The 18,757-nt window shown below is 41.0% G+C and overlaps 8 protein-coding genes across 8 annotated transcripts; 6 read left to right on the top strand and 2 right to left on the bottom strand.

Moving 5' to 3' along the window:
• Positions 1–530: 530 nt before the first annotated feature.
• ATC70_005484 (uncharacterized protein) lies at positions 531–2,168 on the top strand (the record flags this gene model as incomplete). The annotated part of the gene is made up of 5 exons (XM_064824772.1): positions 531–1,421; positions 1,482–1,512; positions 1,564–1,751; positions 1,808–1,900; positions 1,995–2,168. 5 exons carry the CDS (start codon positions 531–533, stop codon positions 2,166–2,168), a joined length of 1,377 nt encoding a protein of 458 aa, XP_064680149.1.
• A 131-nt stretch (positions 2,169–2,299) lies between these two features.
• On the top strand, positions 2,300–3,968 carry ATC70_005483 (uncharacterized protein; the record flags this gene model as incomplete). Its single annotated transcript, XM_064824771.1, has 5 exons — positions 2,300–2,424; positions 2,486–2,774; positions 2,832–2,971; positions 3,025–3,243; positions 3,296–3,968. 5 exons carry the CDS (start codon positions 2,300–2,302, stop codon positions 3,966–3,968), a joined length of 1,446 nt encoding a protein of 481 aa, XP_064680148.1.
• Positions 3,969–4,331: 363 nt separating this feature from the next.
• Positions 4,332–5,128, top strand: ATC70_005482 (uncharacterized protein; the record flags this gene model as incomplete). The annotated part of the gene is made up of 3 exons (XM_064824770.1): positions 4,332–4,337; positions 4,822–4,930; positions 4,989–5,128. The coding sequence occupies 3 exons, from the start codon at positions 4,332–4,334 to the stop codon at positions 5,126–5,128; spliced, it is 255 nt and encodes an 84-aa protein (XP_064680147.1).
• Positions 5,129–6,640: 1,512 nt separating this feature from the next.
• On the bottom strand, positions 6,641–7,401 carry ATC70_005481 (uncharacterized protein; the record flags this gene model as incomplete). Its single annotated transcript, XM_064824769.1, has 3 exons — positions 6,641–7,037; positions 7,097–7,156; positions 7,223–7,401. 3 exons carry the CDS (start codon positions 7,399–7,401, stop codon positions 6,641–6,643), a joined length of 636 nt encoding a protein of 211 aa, XP_064680146.1.
• A 517-nt stretch (positions 7,402–7,918) lies between these two features.
• On the bottom strand, positions 7,919–9,311 carry DPM1 (dolichol-P-mannose synthesis; the record flags this gene model as incomplete). Its single annotated transcript, XM_064824768.1, has 8 exons — positions 7,919–7,978; positions 8,058–8,300; positions 8,379–8,534; positions 8,601–8,655; positions 8,706–8,779; positions 8,911–8,928; positions 8,983–9,123; positions 9,183–9,311. 8 exons carry the CDS (start codon positions 9,309–9,311, stop codon positions 7,919–7,921), a joined length of 876 nt encoding a protein of 291 aa, XP_064680145.1.
• A 729-nt stretch (positions 9,312–10,040) lies between these two features.
• Positions 10,041–10,481, top strand: ATC70_005479 (uncharacterized protein; the record flags this gene model as incomplete). The annotated part of the gene is made up of 2 exons (XM_064824767.1): positions 10,041–10,374; positions 10,441–10,481. The coding sequence occupies 2 exons, from the start codon at positions 10,041–10,043 to the stop codon at positions 10,479–10,481; spliced, it is 375 nt and encodes a 124-aa protein (XP_064680144.1).
• Positions 10,482–11,519: 1,038 nt separating this feature from the next.
• ATC70_005478 (uncharacterized protein) lies at positions 11,520–13,197 on the top strand (the record flags this gene model as incomplete). Its single annotated transcript, XM_064824766.1, has 7 exons — positions 11,520–11,607; positions 11,679–11,840; positions 11,891–11,907; positions 11,962–12,025; positions 12,086–12,189; positions 12,243–12,618; positions 12,677–13,197. The coding sequence occupies 7 exons, from the start codon at positions 11,520–11,522 to the stop codon at positions 13,195–13,197; spliced, it is 1,332 nt and encodes a 443-aa protein (XP_064680143.1).
• A 340-nt stretch (positions 13,198–13,537) lies between these two features.
• Positions 13,538–16,856, top strand: ATC70_005477 (uncharacterized protein; the record flags this gene model as incomplete). The annotated part of the gene is made up of 2 exons (XM_064824765.1): positions 13,538–16,663; positions 16,728–16,856. The coding sequence occupies 2 exons, from the start codon at positions 13,538–13,540 to the stop codon at positions 16,854–16,856; spliced, it is 3,255 nt and encodes a 1,084-aa protein (XP_064680142.1).
• Positions 16,857–18,757: the final 1,901 nt, after the last annotated feature.

Genomic DNA, 18,757 nt, shown 5'->3' with positions numbered 1-18,757 from the left:
CATGATATACCAGTTGTGTCACCAAACAATACAACAAGTATGTCTTTATCTGAGCTAAAGCAAGCCCTTGATTACTGAGCCACCTCCGTGATCTCGGAATCTCTCTCCCTGCTTTCAAAAAGCTTAAATCAGCAAAAGTGTAGTATGCCTCATGTATACGTGTAGAGGACAGATTTATGGTGTAATTAAAAGTTATAGAGATAGACAGATCTCGACCGACATTCGGTCCTGTGGTGGGTATCAAATGTTTAGCAATCAAAGCTGTTGATCTAGTCGCCCGCTATCCTTAGAAGCTACTGACAGCGCTTATAAATCAGATCAAGACAAGGCAATATTAGCAGTATAAGACTCTTTCCGAATTTGTTTTCTTGATCCGTGGATGAACATTGAAGAAGCGGACGGTGGGAATCAGATCTGATACACCTAGTGACGGGTCGCACAAGTACTGTTGGATGACTAAACATCCAGGTGCGTATAAAAATGAGCAGAGTTTGATTCGCATTTTCAGTCTGAATCAGCATTACAGCATTATGGAATCACAAAGCATTGATAGATCACCATCGCACTCACTTAACCAGAGGCTACTGAATTCACCTCTAATGGCATGCATAGCAGGTGCAGCCATTCTATGGGTCTCATTCGGCATACGACAGACAGTAGGCGTGTTCTTGATACCAATTACAGCAGATACAGGCTGGGACAGATCCACCTTCTCCATCGCAGCTGCATTATTGCAATTACTGTGGGGTTTTTCGCAGCCATTCTTGGTTTATCTAGCAGAACGCAAAATAGGCTTTGGCAAAGGCATATTTGTCGCATGTGTGTTTTACGCAGTTGGATGCTTTATACTGTACGCTTCCAATCGTTCATCGGGTCTATTTATTTTTGCGCTGGGTGTTCTGATAGGCGTGTCGTGTGGAGGTAATAGTTTTCCAGTCGTCCTGGCTTCCATCGGTAGACGGTTTCCACAAAACTCAAAGTATCAGAGTATTGCGTTTGGTGTCGTAAGCAGCTTTGGCAGTTTTGGTCAGTGTTGCTTCTTGCCCATTGCTAGAGCGATGTTGACATCGATTGGCTGGAGAATGTCGTTCATTGTAATGGGTATAATTATGCTGGCCTTGTCACCACTAGCTTACTTCTTACAAACTGTGCCACCTAAACCTGCTGAACCAGTGACAGCAACTGCAGTGTCAGATCAAAACAAGAACAACACCATTGATGAAGAAAAGAATCCCGCTGAAATCATTGAGCATGATGCCGAAGAAGCCAAAGATCGCCCTATGGAGGACATTTCAGCCCCTGACATTCAAACTGCACTCAAGGAAGCATTCACAAATCCCACATTTATCTTTATCACATTGGGATTCAGTGTCTGTGGATTCCATATTGCATTCTTATCCACACATTTCCCTGCATATTTGGTAAAAAAAAAACGTTCTAGTTGTACAGTAGACGCACTCGGTACTAATGTCCATCTGTAGCAAGACAATGGTATTGACCCATCATTAGCAGGTATGTAACATACTGTAATCCAGGCAATGTGCTCTAATCAAATATCAATAGCATGGACCATTTCTATCATTGGTTTATGCTCCATGCTTGGCACCATTCTCACAGGCTACTTGGCATCCATTATCAGTCCCCGTCTGGTGCTCATGGGCATCTACGGTCTTCGCGCCGTCTTTCTAATCATTGTCATCTTTGTTCCAATTTCAGTAACCACAGTGGTTGTTTTCGCCGTCTTTTTTGGAGTATGTATTTTTGTTCTGATATGTCAGCATACAGCACTCATCCGACATTGCGTTAGTTCTTGTGGCTGTCAACTGTTCCTCCTACCACTCGATTTGTGAACCAGGTGTTTGGGCAAAAGTACCTGGGTACATTGACGTCCATTACATTTGTGGGGCATCAGTGTGGAAGTTTTCTCGAAAGTATCTTATGAAAGAAAATGCACTTTCTTGCTTCATTAAACTAACACCTTATCATTTATTTAGGGTGCTTACGTTGCTGGTATTCTTTATGACAAGTACCATCGCTACGATAGAATGTGGTACGGTAGCATTGCAGTTGCCATCTTTGCTGTGATTGCCAATTTCATGGCTGGCGTTGAACCGATGAACGAGAGACGCATAAGGAAGAGCAATGCTGCCATTCTGAACAACAAGTAAAATTGAGGGCCAAAAGTTGGGTTGATCTTTATGCGGCTTTTTAAGGGCTTAAAAAAAAATGAAACATTCAACATTGTAGATTAGTTTTCTCTTTCTTTCTTTCTTTCTTTCAATTTATAAAATAAATCATAATGCCTTTTGGATTTGCAGCCAAATTTTGTAAGGAATGGGCTCGTATTTCAATTTGGTCCTTTTTCTCAGATGTCAGGATCGAAGGCTATCAAGAAGCGACAACGGAAGATCAACCTTATATTTTGTAAGTGTTACACTGTTGCTGTCATGAAGAATGCTGCTGCTAATATGCGTCTGTCATATAGTGCTGCCACGCACCATAATATGCTGCTGGATCCAGCAGTGCTCTGCAACGCATGCTCAAAAGAATATCTTCATTACTGGGCCAAGAGCTCCATTTTTGTGAATAGATACGCTGCACGATTTCTGAATAGCGTCGGATGTGTTCCCGTTGACCGAGAGTCCAAAGATCATCTGGGCTTATATCAATCCACGTTTGATGTAATGGAGTTGAATGAATCCATTGTTGTATTTCCAGAGGGAACGAGCCATACTCTACCGGGCATCAGTAAGCTAAAGGATGGTGCCAGCTTTGTAAGCGCAATGCATGAATCAATTCACTGACCTCTGAACTAATGTAACCTTGTGTAGGTGGCATTGGAATACGCTAAATCAGTAAAGGATAAGCCAAGATACAACAGATATGGGCAGCTAGTAAACCCTGCCGCTATCGTGCCTGTGGGTATCGTTTACAGTGAGAAATCTAGATATCGCAGTGTGATTATCGTCAGGTAAATATGGATGAATAGCCTTGGATGAAGACCACTGAAACATCACGAAACAGATTCGGTAAGCCAATCCAAATGGATAAGTATCTAGACGATTTTAGCAAGACACCTAAAGCGACTGCAAAGCTGGTCACCAAAGCTTTGGAAGAGGCACTATTGTCTCTCACGGTGAATTCGCCAGATTGGCCCAACAGAAAGAACGCTGTCATGGCTAGGGAGATGCTGTTTCCTGGCGAATATGGCAACATGCCTGATTTCGTTCAAGTATCGCAAAGGTAGGAGCAATGCTACTCGATTGAAACATTCACACTCACTCTGCCTATATAGTCTGATCGATATATTCGTAAAGCAAAAAAATTTGAGGCATTTAGCAGATAATCTACATGTTTATCGCTGTGAATTGAAGGATCTCGAGCTGCGAGACACTGATCTTGCTTGCTACGATGCTAACAGAAAGCAAAGGCTCATACCCACAACCATCATCAAAAACTTCATCAAGAAATCGTTTGCATTATTTATGGATCTGCCTGTAGCATTGCCTATCGTGCTGGCACATCTACCCCTCTATCTCATCAGTCGACATTATTCCAAGCATGAAGTGTATGAAGAGGTCAAAGCACAAGGCAAGATTTTGCATGCGACATGGATGGTCCCAATCGTGTACTTGCCTCTGCTCATCTGGCAATGGTATTATCTCTATCGATTTACATTTTGCGGATTCTTCTTTGCTGTGCTGACTGCCATCATTTTCTATTGGCTGCATGTTGTATCCATTGATCGCAAATATGAGCAATTCAAGCAATGGAGAGGATCATTTCAGCTGTTTGATGCGTTTGTATTGAAGCGAGGTTTAGGCAATCGCGAAAAACGACTTGTGGAGATCATGAAGCTGCGAGATGCTATACAGAATGACCTCCAGCGGGTATTTTTCAGTAGCAATGACGATGATACTTTGGATGTGAGAATAGTAAAGCGAGCTATCCAATCTCGAGCAAAGTAACTGCGGTAGCCATAACATCCATCATTCCCAATAAAGACCACATGCCCTTTTCTGATTCGATCCTGCTTGGTTGCTGCGACATTCCCATTGTTCAGATACTAAAAGAGAACCTACTCTCTCACATTTGCTTTAATTTAGATCCATCAACTGTGCAAGGTCGACTGTGCCACTATAGCTACCTGTCCGATTGGTCAATTGTAGAACAAATCCGTAGTTTCCGGGCTTTCAATGCCTATGAGGACAAGGAAGGCTCGAGAAAAAAGGCTTACATTCGTGACTCGGGTGTGCTGGAACAATATCTTTGAAGCGTAACCTGGCAAACATATAAACCTTCCCTTTTTACCAAGCCTTCGACACAGTAATATGACTGTAAGTTATCATGGACCATCGTAACATGTACACTATCAAAGCAGAACATGCAGCACACACATATCATTCATGAAATGAATACCACGCGCAATGTAGATGGATGGATGGATGGATGGATAGATGGAAACGGTGGATGTAAAATGATTTGACACTGCACGCCCAAAAATATCTGAACAGAATCAATACTCGACATTTGTGTCAACCTGCCGATGAACACACCCTACAGAGCTTCTTCTGCGAGTTGAATGATTGAAAAGTGAAACACATTTGATAGCACTATACAACACGCAGTCAATGTCTGTCGTTGAGAGCCATTGCCAACCTTGGAATCACCTTGTTACATTTGCATAGACATAATATGTGTGTGTGTGTGTGTCTGAATTGCGATTGCGTGTGCTGCGTGTGCTTACATGTTCTTGCTGCGGTAGTTTGCAAGTTGATTGCAAAAAGGCGTACATACTAAATGTGATATATCGTTTGATAGTTGGCCGTCGATCTTCTTAACCCTTCCGTTGAACACGAGAAGCGCTCTCACAAGCTCAAGAGACTTGTGCAGTCTCCCAACTCCTACTTCATGGATGTCAAGTGTCCTGGTAAGTTTGTCATGTATGGTATTTGGAAAGCAGTGTTATTGATATACATCATGAACAGGTTGTTTGAACATTAGCACCGTTTTCAGTCACGCTCAAACCGTTGTTTTGTGTTCTTCTTGCGGTACCGTCTTGTGCCAACCCACTGGTGGTCGTGCCCGTTTGACTGAAGGTTGTTCTTTCCGTAGAAAGGCCAACTAAAGTGTTTCATTATAACTCTTTGTTATCGCTTTTTTTTTTCTACTAAAAAAAAATCAATAAAAATGAACGAAACTTCTTTCTTTTTCCCTTCTGCAAACGAAGGCCAAGCCCAAAATTCGAGTCTTTTATATTGCTTTTGGATACTGTTTTGGACATGGAGTTGAGCTTATAGTTGTATCGAGCTCGTACTGTATGAGAATGAGCAATCAAATCGTTCTGTATTCGGTAGTCTAATCTTGCGTAACTGAATGCAGAAATGTACCTTTATTCTATGAAATTAGACGCTGAAGTAGACTCATGCCTGGATGCTTTCTTTGGTTTGTTGGTTACTGTTTATTTCCAACATCCGGAGAACCTTGGTACTCCTTGTCTTATCATTGATGGTGGTAAGTACTACTTGCCCAGTAGTCTTTGGTCTCAAAAAAAAAAAAAAAAAAAAGTATGAGCAAGACAGATTTTCTTAAAAAAAAGTTCAAATATTAGCACTGACTTGAGCTTCCTGAACAGCATCACCTATTTTGCTAGATCATATTGCAACATTTGCAAGTGGTTTTGTGCCAAAAAGTGCCATCAAATGTTCAAAGCTAAGCGTGTCGGATGTTTAAATGTGTATTTTCAATCCATCTTCTGGATCAGCAGGAAATCAGTTTGGGACGAAAAAAAAAAACGCTTGAGCGAGGATATCTCTGCTGCTGTCGTTCCAAGTGTAGGCTTCTATTAGTTAAATTACCCTTAATTTTTACAGAGCTATCCAAAGATGTAAGTTTCACGTCCACTTTCCCCTGAAAGTAATGGGTAATCGTGAAATTTCATAAAATCAGTTTTTTACGCAAAACTCAAGAAACATAATCGATAACCGACTATTGAGTAATCTGAGATGATAGAGGGGCTTATTTTGTATCTAATTGATACTATAAGTCATATTGAAAAATCCCATTTTTCGGTTGAAATCTCCCTTTATGTCGAAATCTCCAATTTTTTCCTTATGGTACCTCATGAACATCATCGAATCCTGAGCAAATTAAAAAATTTCCAATGAGATATCAGCAAGTATCCATATGCTCAGGGAAATCAAATGGTACATGTCTCTTTTTCAGGGAACGGTTTCTGCCCAAGATATAACGCTTTTTAAATATTAGTTTGTGATGTAAATCGTTGGTGAAACATGGTGAATAAGGGCGATTGTAGTGTAGATTCTTTTGTTTTTTATGGATGCGTAGAGGTTTTGTCTGAAAGCTAATACTTCAGTAGGTGCTCTGTTGAATAAAGCGTTAGGGAAATTCTTGCAATATCACAATATTGATGCAATGCGTAAAAGATTTCGCGGCCACCCAGATTAATTTGGGTCACTTCTCCGTATGCTTTCAAAATTTCCAATGCTTTTGATATCTAAGAGGCCCTTTTACAATTGTTGTCGCTATTTGTCTCATCATAGACAATTAAAATCTCAGAAAAAAAAAAGGTAATATTATGCTAGAAAAGTTGTTGTAATCTATAAAATTGCTTCTCAATTTATTGGGTAGTAGTAAAATCATAGTAAAACATAAGAGCATCAACAAGCTTATCAGGGCTATTCTTTAATCTGCCAGCATTAGGAACTCTGCCCACTTCTTGGAATCCGAGTTTGCGCCAAATTGCAATTGAAGCAGGATTGTTTTCAAATACCAGATTAAACATGGAGGCCTTATAACCGATAGCAGGTACCAATACCTTGAATGCTTCGCCCATAACAACACCAGCACCTTTACCACGGTGGCTATTCATTACAAAGAAACCACCATTACAGATGTGAGAGCATCTACCTGGGTAATTTGGCTTGATGTAGAACATGCCTACAATCTTGTCCTCCCAGTTGTATACTGTATTGGGTTCAATGGCACCATCCTTGGACATGACGAAAGCATCAGATCTACATGTGCAACCAAGTCAGTTTCAAATCATATTAGAGGATGGTCCAATTTTACATACCCGAGAAAATAATCTCTAAATTGTTGCTCATCGAGTAGATTTTCTTGGGGGTATGTGGAACTGTGTATGTGTACAAAAGTAGTTTAGTGTGTGCCTGTCAATTGCATAGTTATGTAAACAACATACCCATCCTCGATCTCTGCATTGAATCTGGCATGTAAGAAATCGACTAATGACTTGTTATTGGAATCCACCTTTTGAATGAGGCCCTCAGAACCATCACGCAATGTTTTGTGAATAGGTAAAATGGTATCCAAGTCTACGGCTGTAGTTGGTTTGGGGATTTTACCGTAAGCAGTTGACATTTTATACTAAAGAAAACAAGTTGAACAGAAGAAAATGTCTGGTTTATATACACCATGAATGGGTAAAACTTTTTCAAGACGGATTTACAGGAAACGAACTGATACCAATTAGACATCAGATCGAGAAAGCGAATGAGAACCAAAAGTGGATCGCTGCTGAACTGATAAAATTAAGCTCAACCAGAGTGTAACTCGTAATTAATATCCAGGGGGTAGGTTATCTTTTCATCATTTGATGCCCAATCGAAATTTCCAGTGGTACAGAATACAGATCAATTTTATAACTATCAAGTAGGAGAGAAATATATATATGTAGAAATCAAGAAACATATCAAAGAAACAGAGCAGTGTGTGTGTGTGTGTGTGATGGGAGGTATTAGTCATAATAGAATATGGCGATATGTTATTAGAGAAATGTTGGCATGGTGTATGTATAATGTGTTGTGAAAAATGAGTTGTATGTATAGTAACAGTTCGTTTGTTGATTTCTTCCCAAATGCTTGATCCGATCCATATACTAATCCAAGTCCCATACATTGTCTCGCACAAATTCAGCAATTGACTCAAAGAAACCACTCTATGAACAAAAAAACAAAAAAAAAACGCAATGTTGGTTCACACAGTCCTATGACATCCTCCCTTCCAGGTATCCTTACCTGCATACAAGTATCGTTGTGTGTTCCATTCTCGAAATCCCTCCATACTTTGACTCCACTTGTTTGCGATATGTTGTATAATTTCGCCATATGTCCAGGTGGAACTAATTCGTCTTTTAGGCTGGACAGGAATAGTATAGGTACATGATGTACATATTTGATCGTCTTGTATGATCTCCATGTCTGATGTACCAGATAGACCAAATGTCTTAATGCTGGGAATATATGTGGCACTAGCAAAGGCTATAGGCGAGACAGTGTGTGTGTGTGTGAGCTTCCTACTACATGCCTTGCTTGGTTATCCCTTCCCAAAGCACTTACCACACTCAGAAATGTGTTTTCAATGATCAATGCATCAAACTTATCCTCATTTCTCGATACAAGACTGATGGCCACAGAACCCCCTAATGATTGGCCGTATGCAATTAACTTGGTATGTTTGAGGATGGGATGTTGTTTGATGTATTCAAGCATAGTCTAAATATTTATGTGTTACCAAAATAATGAACCCCATTGATTTTTTCTTTTTCTGTGATTTCTTACCTGCGCGTCAATTTTAAGTCCTTTTTCAGTAGGTCTGCCCTCGCTGAGACCATAACTAATTGCAGATGGTGAGTTCATGTTCAATGGTGCATCTGCAAAGCGTACCCTCTATACGACAGCATGACTACATTGTAGCCTAATTTCTTGTAGAATACCTGAGCTATTGGCAATCGATGACCCTGTGAATATTTTTTTTTTGTCGTAATTAATAATTGTCACTCATTGCAATTTCTCTCTCCAATGTTTGATTGTGGTAGCCTAAATACACACATCCCCCCCTTTTTTTTTATAGAAAACCCCATTCATTTACCATATTGCCAGTATGTGCCTAGAATCCATTACATGAGCTGGTATATTCCAAATCAACGAGATATCCACTTACATGAAAACAAACCACAGTGGGTGATTGTATCGCTACTTCCTCGCCACGTTGAATCATGACATAGGATCGAATCTTGTAGCCATCCTTGGTCACCAATATAACCTCTTTGTCTGGCAGCCCAAATTGCGATGGCCTTGCCACCTTTGATATCGAAATGTATATCAATATACCACCTCTCCCTGTAGTTCTATCTTACTTACCACCGTCCTCGACCCAGTCGGGAACCCTGCTGCATACAGCAATTCGCACTGGTAGGTATATAGTAGTAATGACAGTGCTACGGTCACCGCTATCGCAAAATATAATAAATATAACAAATAAATCATCATTGAATCTTCTGTTTGTCGAAATATAAAGAATAGAAAGAGACGCTGCTGATCTCAAGAGCACTTTTCTGCACCAGAAATAGAGAAGAAGATGAAAGATCAAAAGAGGGTTAAACTTTTTCTGTGTGATGAACGGTTATATTTTCTTTCTCAACAACGTACAAAACGGAAACCCCATTCTTCACGTGATGTCCCCATCAAATTGTAGTCATTTCAATTTACTGAATCTATTGACGCTGGCATTGATATGCAATGATAACGAAATTCATGGATTTTATTTCTGAGTCATCTTCAACCTGACTCAAGTCGTTCTAATCTCGACCAATTCATGTTTTCAAAGCATGAAATATTACTCAAACTAGGAAACTGAGTCTTCCCAAAAAAAGGTTTGGGGGTAAAATGAACTTATCCCGACACTGGCATTTGGCCTGTGAAAATGAACATTTGGTCCTTCAAATGTATCCTTCTCCTCATGGTCTTTGAAAAGCCGAAAAAGGTGGTTCATGGTGTATCCATACCTTGGCGAATGCCAGTGAGCAAGATGCCCAGCCAAATGTTGGATGTTTTCCGATGCATTGCTACGGATCATCGTTTGCCATAGACATTGGGGCCAAGAAAACCCTGTGTATGTCAATGCGAATATGATTGGAAGACAGAACAGTCGTAATTTTCAATGAAACCAGCAATGCGCCCTTTCATTGCTTAGCTTAGTCTTTCCTTTTCATTATCAACATGTCGTATCCTCCATCACCTAGAGGCAAAGCGCCTCCTGCACCCCCCATGAGACAAAACACAGAGAGAAGAGCCATGCCAGCACCACCTCCACCTGTAAACAACCATGTGAGACAAAATCACCTTCAAGAAAATAACAATATGCAATCCCCATTGAATCGTTTATCAACTATTCCTGTTCAATCTGCTTATCATAGCGTAGACATTAGTATTCCAGAACCACCACAGACTGAAGCTGGTAAATGGACATTTCACTCTCAAAAGGAGTTTCCACCACCACCACCCTTTGAGAAAAAGTTGAAAAGATATCCCACTGGCGCAGAAACTGGTTGCTGTATGTACAATTAACTCTCCCATCTTTCAAATGTATGAGATACTAATGATGTATTGTGAATTATAGCTATTCCTATCGATCTCTCTCATCTCCAAGTGTATCAATAAGCATGTGTCGCTCCGTAGCGCCGACAGCTTCGTCCATAGTGTCAATAAATAACCCTCTAGTTCAATATCGCAAGCATTTCCAAATGATCAGCTAATGACTGAGCACAGATAGTCTATTTTCAAGCCTCAGGGCAATCATCTTTATGATGAGTATGATCGGATCGGTTATGAATGCTCGGAGATTACATGTCAAAGAATGCATTGTAGAAAGAAACCTCCCAAAGCATCATCTAAGGAATAGTGAACATCCATCAGATGTGTATTGAGCATGGCGCTCAGTTTCAGCGGATTTGAGGCCCCGATATTTTATCTTACCGCCGACATGAGGCAACCCATGTATATATAAACAAGGTAAACGCATTGAGAGAAAAGCCATTGTATTGAGTGATGTAGTTGAGTGTTTAGAGTAAAGGCTGAAGATCATTTTGCCGTCCTTGTTGTAGAATATCACCTAAAATTGAATGTGCAAAAGAATGTGATCGAGATGTGAAAGATTCAAATGCAGAGCATCATTCTCTTTCTCAACTTGGTCTCAGGAAGAGCATGAACTATTCGGATCACACAAAACCTGTTGAAATTGTGTTTTCTCTGGTTCTCACAAACAAATTGAGAACAACGAGTTATACAAGCACAATGGGAGGAGGCGGCAGCGGAACTGCAAGTCAGTCAAACCCACACATCATGCTTTCTAAAAAAAAAAAAAAAAAAAAAACGACTCATTGCACCATAGGCTATTCAAGCCTTGCTTGTTCTACATGATCCCCAACTGCACCAACATTGCTTTGCTACATCCATGAAATCAAAATGAAATCGAGTATAGCCCGCGACAGTATGTCTTTTATCAATCAACCATAATACCATCATAACCAAAGGGTTACACACTTCTGGACAGTCACCAGTTTTCTGCCTCGCTGTTGCCTGCCTCACTAGGCTTTGCTCGTTTTATTTTCAATATTTTCATCTCTTTTTCTTCCACATCATATAACCTACAGCAAGCCCTTGCGTATCGATAGCTCGTCTCGCAAACAAACAATAAAGATGGAGCATGTATTAATGTGGGATGAAAATAAAGTGGCAAAATGGCTGTCCAGCATTGGGCATGCATCGTTTGAGAAACAGTTTAGAGGTAATATCAAGATGGACAGGTGTATGTGTGTGTGTATATGGAAACAGCCAGTACTCATTTTGTATAAGCAGAACAAGGTATTACTGGAGATGTCCTCGTTAATCTCGATCATGAATCACTGCGAGATTTGTCAATACTTACCGTTGGTCAGAGGATGGATTTGCTCAAGAACATTTACCAGCTAAAGATCCACTATCGAGTGCCTGTAAATGAATGGGATTATATACCGCCAAGTAAGTCGCATTCTGATATGTGTGTTCATTGGTACTAATGGGTCGATCAGGTGTATTATACGAAACTGTAATATATGGATCTGGAGTGCGCATTTGACGATAGATACTAATGAGTAAGCAGGATTGGTTAGGACAAAATGGTATGGCAGATTACAGAAAGATTGAAGCAGCATTTCAGGAACGAGGTACTTATGCAAACATGGCTGTGATTTGGGACGTTGAAATGTTAATCACATGGAAAGCAGATGCCCGTATAAAGCGATTGACAGAGGATCTACAACGAGTGAATCATGACATGTCTATACTAAGAGAGGAGATTGGGCAGATCATCAAGCTTAAAGACAAGAAGGTAAACAGCCAAGCAAATTTGCAAATGAATTTCTGATCTGATTTCGTCTCTAGTCACTACAAAACGACAACAACAGTATCAAATCCGCAACATCTACAAAAGTATCTTATTCACATCACGCCGCTAATAGTAAACATGCCAACTCGCCCACAAAGATCAACAATAACCTGGATTACCACCACAACAACATGTCAACAGACGACAAACTGACGCCCAATGTTATGATCAATGACGGTGGAGCCATCAAGGTATACGGCGATAAGATTTCCAAGGTTGAGCATGAACCCGAATCTTCCAAAAATGTGCGCCTGTTGCTGGATGATCCCACATCCAAGGTAATTACATCTGCCCTTAAAAAATACAATGTGGTGAGCGATTGGCAGCAGTATGCTCTATGGATTCAGTATGGGCCACACGATAACATGCAAGGTAGAAAGGATCCAACAAATATAAACAAATCATTTGTACTAATTAAGCAAGCTATTAGAACGCGCTCTAGGTTACGATGAGAGGCCTTTGAGGATTTCACAAAAACTAAAAGAAGCTAAACAGAATCCAGTTTTTGTGCTAAAGCACGTAAAAGATAATAAACCGTTCATACCACCCAACTACAGCCATCCCAGGCCAGCACCACCCAAACCTCATGACAACAGCAACAGCAATAATAAATCATACAACAAATCCAACATATCGCCGCTTAATAATAACAATACCAGCACGAATACCAGCACCACATCCACAGCAAATAATACGACCAGCACAACTGCAACAACGCCTCCCATCACCTCTGGCAGAGTTGGATTTGAAGTTGTTATTCCCGTCATGTCGTCCTCCATGTCGTCTCCCACCACCACAACCACGACATCTACTTCCTCCTCGTCTTCCAAACGCTCGCCACCTCCTCCACCGCCTTCAGCGCAGCAGCAGTACAGCAATGAGCTTGGCCTGGACAACGCCATTGTAAATGCCATCTTTTCCATCAACAATAGCAACCCCCAAAATCCATAAGAAATAAACCCGGGTGAAACCATAGAAAAAAATTTGCATGAAACCATCCTAATGGAGTTCTAATCAAAGGCATTTTATCTGACCAGATTGGAAGCGAATCATTTAAAACGATCAGAGTTCCCAGTGTTGTCGTTGTGTGTGTGTGTGTGTGTGCGTGTGTTGCGTGTGTTGCGTGTGTGTGTGATATGGTGATGCGTATATACAGATTTCCTTTTTTCTATTAGAGAAAAAAACTTTATTCAAAAATGTCTCCTCTTTTTTTTTTTTAAGGCTTCTTTTCTTTTTTTTTTTTTTTTTTTCTTTCTTTCCTCCTCTTTGAGTCATTGAAAATTTATTAACTATGGATTACATGCCTGATACCAGTACTGCTGCTGGCGCCGCAAAGGCTGCTGATCGTAGCAAGCGTCGCTCATTAACTGCTCTTCAAAAGCCTAAGCGTGTTCGTATTGGTGAGAAGGAATCTGAAGAGGCTAAGCAAACTTTGAACAAATTACTGGCAGCCACTGACGAGGCTGAAAGAAAGGAATTGGCTGAACAATGTGCTGCCTTTGCCAACCACTATGGTGTTCGCGCCCTCAAGGCCTGCCATCTCTGGGCTGCTATTTCTACTGAGCTCTTTGCAAAGAAGATCCGTACTCCTCAAGCTCTGGGTGCTCTTGAATTGACTCAAGCTTTGATCACCTCCAATGCTCTTTTGCGTGGTCAACTTGAGCCTCATTTAGTAACCTTGTTGACACCTCTTTTGGATCTCCAAGGCGGTAAGGACAAGAACATTGCAGACATCTCTGGCAATCTTGCCCGCAATTTGGTCAAGGCTTTCAACCCCATCGCTACTCGCCACGTCGTGTCTTACTGTTTGGAGGGTCTTGAGAACTCTAAAAAATGGCCTACCAAGATGCTCTCTCTTGAGATTATTGAAATTTTGGCTGCTGTCAACCCCATGCAAATCTTGGTCTGCTTGCCCATCATCATTCCCGTTGTTTCTGATTGTATGTGGGATACCAAGCCCGATGTCAAGGCCGCTGCTACCAAATGTATGACTACAATCACTGCTCTTTTGGACAACAAGGATATTGAGCGCTTTATTCCTGCTGTTATTGAGTGTATCAACAAGCCTGAAAGCGTCCCAGAGACTATTCATCAATTGGGTGCTACCACTTTTGTTCAAGAAGTCGATGCTGGTACCCTTGCCTTGATGGTCCCTCTTTTGAGTCGTGGTCTCAAGGAACGTCAAACTGCCATCAAGCGTAAATCTGCCTTGATCATTGATAACATGTCCAAGCTTGTCGATGATCCTGAAGTCGCTGCTCCCTTTTTGCCCATCTTGTTGCCTGGTCTCGAGCATGTCCACGAAACTGTTGCTGACCCCGAGTGTCGTGGTGTTGTCAAGAAGGCTATCGATACTCTGAAGCGTATTGGCGGTGGCGCTGATACTAGCACCATCTTGAGTAATGACGAGAAGCGTGAAAAGGTCTATAGCACTTTGGACAAGCTCATGCCCACCAAGCTCGAAGGTTTCTTTGCTCCTGTTCGCAAGTACATGGCTAAGCTTGCTTTGGCTCTCGTTTTGGCTCGTGATTTTGACCGTAATGCTTGGGTTGCTTCCATGTCTCCTCATGCTGCTACTTGGCTTTTGGTCACTGGCCGTGAACACGAAGATGGAAGCGAAGAACTCGACGCTTCTGCTGAAAAGCTTGCTTTGGCTGCTCTTTCTTCTTGTGAAGAAGCAATTGCTCCCAAGAACACTGAAGAGGATGAACTTGAGGAAGGTGAGGAACTCTGTAACTGCGAGTTCTCTCTTGCTTATGGTGCCAAGATTTTGTTGAACCGTACTCACTTGCGTTTGATGCGTGGTCGTCGTTATGGTCTCTGTGGTGCCAATGGCTGTGGTAAGTCCACTTTGATGCGCGCTATTGCCAACGAGCAAGTCGAAGGTTTCCCTCCTCGTTCCGTCTTGAAGACTGTCTATGTTGAACACGATATCGATGGTTCTGAAGCTGATACTGGTCTTGTTGATTTCATTGATGCCTCTGAGGGTGTTGAATGTCACGATAAGGCTGAAATTGCTCGTATTCTCAAGAACTATGGCTTCACTGACGAAATGGTCAACCATCAAGCTATTGGCTCTCTCTCTGGTGGTTGGAAGATGAAGCTTGCTCTTGCCCGTGCCATGTTGATGAACGCTGATATTCTCTTGTTGGATGAACCTACCAATCACTTGGATGTGGTTAACGTTGCTTGGTTAGAAAACTACCTCTTGGGTCTCAAGACTGTCACTTCCATTATTGTCTCCCACGACTCTGGTTTCTTGGATCACGTCTGTACTGACATTATCCATTATGAGGGTAATTACAAGTTGAAGCGTTACAAGGGTAACTTGTCAGAGTTTGTCAAGAAGGTGCCTCGTGCTGCTGCTTACTACTCTTTGGGTGCTGCTCAAACCGTCTTCAGATTCCCTGAACCTGGATATCTCGAAGGTATCAAGACTAAGGAGCGTGCTATCTTGAAGATGAAGAATGTTGATTTCCAATATCCCGGCTCTTCCAAGAAGCAATTGGTGAACATTTCCATGCAATGTTCTCTTGCCTCTCGTGTTGCTGTCATTGGTCCCAATGGTGCTGGTAAGTCCACTTTGATCAAGTTGCTGACTGGTGAACTTGAGTCTGAAATCGGTACCGTCTGGAAGCATCCCAACTTGCGTATTGCTTATGTCGCTCAACACGCTTTCCACCATATTGAAAAGCATTTGGACTCTACTCCCAATCAATACATTCAATGGCGTTATGCTACTGGTGAAGATCGCGAAGAGCTTGACAAGAACGATCGTATGCACGGTGAAGCCAACAAGAAGGTCATGCAACAAGTCTTTGTTATTGATGGTGAAAAGCGTACTGTTGAGGAACTCGTTGGCCGTAGAAAGCTCAAGCAATCTTATGAATACGAAGTCTCTTGGGTTGGTCGTTCTTCTGTTGATAACACTTGGATCTCCCGTCAAAAGCTCGAAGATATGGGTTTCGGTAAGAAGATTGCTGAAGTCGATTCCGCTGAAGCTGCCAAGATGGGTCTCAACCGTCCTTTAACTGCCAAGGAAATTGAGAAGCATTTGGATGAAGTCGGTCTTGAGCCTGAGTTCGCCTCTCACTCTCACATCCGTGGTCTCTCTGGTGGCCAAAAGGTCAAGCTTGTCATTGGTGCTGCCATGTGGAACAAGCCTCACATGTTGGTTCTTGACGAACCTACCAATTATTTGGATCGTGAATCTCTTGGTGCTCTTGCCACTGCTATTCGTGAATACGGTGGTGGTGTTGTCATTGTTACTCACAACCGTGAATTCTCTGAGGCTCTTTGTAACGAAGTTTGGAAGGTGGATGACGGTCATTTGACTCCTTCAGGCCATAACTGGGTTTCCGGCAATGGTTCAACTGCAGTGAAGGAAGAGGAAGAAGGCGACCAAGTTGATGCACAGGCACGTACTAAATATCTCTTGGAAGTATAGTTGGTTTATATATTAACACGATTTTGTATTATAGGGTAACATCATCAAGGCCACTCAAAAGAAGAAGAAGTTGACTTCCAAGGAGCTCCGTAAGAAGAAAAAGGATCGTATGGAGCGTCGCAAGCGTGGTGAGGAAGTGTGGACCACCGATGAAGAATTGTAAAAAGTTCCTATTAGACTATTTATTTCATTCTCGCAAGTATACACTTTTTTCGTTCTATTTCTTTTTCTCTTTAAATTTGGTCCTTTTTTACACATCTGCCCATGTATATAAATGGTTTTCTCTCTATACTACCTCTCTTTTACTCTATGAAATAAATAAAAATTTATTTGTATGAATCAAATACCTCCCCTTTTTTATTAGCATTGATTACTATCACCAAGAAGCATGGCATTGCGTCTGCCAGCCGCCACCACCACCACCACCACCACCACCACCACCACCAAAATTGATTAAAACTCCGCTTTGGATTTTTTTTTTTACTCGAAAAGGCAAAATTTTGCTCCAAATGCGACTTGATCCATCTATTTTGCTAGTTTTGACTATGTAAGTCGCAACAATCATCCCATACTTTCTAATGCATCCTTGGAGTACTTTTCAAGGCGCACCTAATGGTACCACCTATAACAGGTGTTTTGAACAAATCTATCGAGCAAAGTCTGAGAATATGAAATGACGTTTTTGGCTAAAATGTCGAGATTTTGCACATCACAAACAGAGTTTCAGGGGTTGCTTTGGATCAAGAGACACATTTTGATTCAATATCATAACATAATAAATGTTCAGTACTTTTGCACTTTACAATCCTAATATGGAACCTGAGTTTCAAGGCATCTATCTGTCCTGGCTCATATCATAACATAATAAATGTTCAGTACTTTTGCACTTTACAATCCTAATATGGAACCTGAGTTTCAAGGCATCTATCTGTCCTGGCTCATATGAGAATAATGATTTTACAATCAATCAACAAAAACCACTGTTGTTTCTACCCTCTTTCCTCTGCTCAATGCTGTCAATGTTTTATTTGAGCGACGTCTCAGAGCCTCAGAGATTTCATTACTTACTGCAGACATTTTATGCAACCCATGCATTGTCAATGTCCAGACTAACGTTATTAAATATAGAATGCAATAAAATATCATTATGAACGATATAGAAGGCAATAAAATATCATTATAAACGATAGTGCTATGACCTTCCACCTACTTTCTATACGCTTCAAGGGCATTTACTACTGTATTGCCTTATGAAAAGGGCATGAGTTTTCCAGCTGGCCCTACCAGCCAAAATTAATTCAAACCCAGAATCATAGTCTGTTCCAGATTGGACATATTTTGATAATTTTGGACTCGATCGAGCTATTTTTGCAGATTCGACTAAGTGAAGTATGATAATCACCCCATGCTTCCTTAAGCTTTCCTGGAGTACTTTTCAAGGCGCTTCCAATGGTACTAAGTAAAATAGATGTTTTGAATTCACTTATTAAATGATTTGTAAACATATGAAAAGAGGTTTATGGCCAAAATGTCGAAATTTTACATATCAAAGTCCCACAAAGATAATTTCAGAGGTTGCTTTGGATTGATAGAAACATTTTGATTCAAGATATACCATAGTAAAAGTCTCCATTATCAAGATGAAAAATGCGATCGTTTGATTTTCGATGAAAACCATGAGGGATACCTCATGCTTTTTGGTCGATTTTTGACCATGTTTTTTTGGTCCCCAAAAAGTCGAGCAAAAGTGTCAGAAAGTAACTGCCAGATGAAAGCAACCATTTGGGGCTATTCTGACGATCTAAAACGGCCTTGAACGCAAGAAAATTCAGCTCAAATGCACTCATATTTTGCTGTATTAGGGACACTAAGGACTAAAAAGTGGGAATACCAGTATGCTGCTTGCCCGTATATGAAGTAGCTACGTGTATATGGATGTAGAACATCACATAAGAATCAGATCCACAGATAATATGAAGGGTTGCTATGTGTAAGTGGAGGGTCAAAATGAAAGTAGCAGTATTTTGATAAAATACGCAAGAGAAATCAGTAGCACGAGCTGCC

This window comes from Mucor velutinosus (assembly GCF_035048745.1).
Source record: "Mucor velutinosus strain NIH1002 chromosome Unknown tig00001544, whole genome shotgun sequence".
In the NCBI taxonomy this organism is placed as follows: domain Eukaryota; kingdom Fungi; phylum Mucoromycota; class Mucoromycetes; order Mucorales; family Mucoraceae; genus Mucor; species Mucor velutinosus.
The sequence above is the reverse complement of the archived record's forward strand: the minus strand, read 5'-3'. Positions and strand labels throughout refer to the sequence as shown.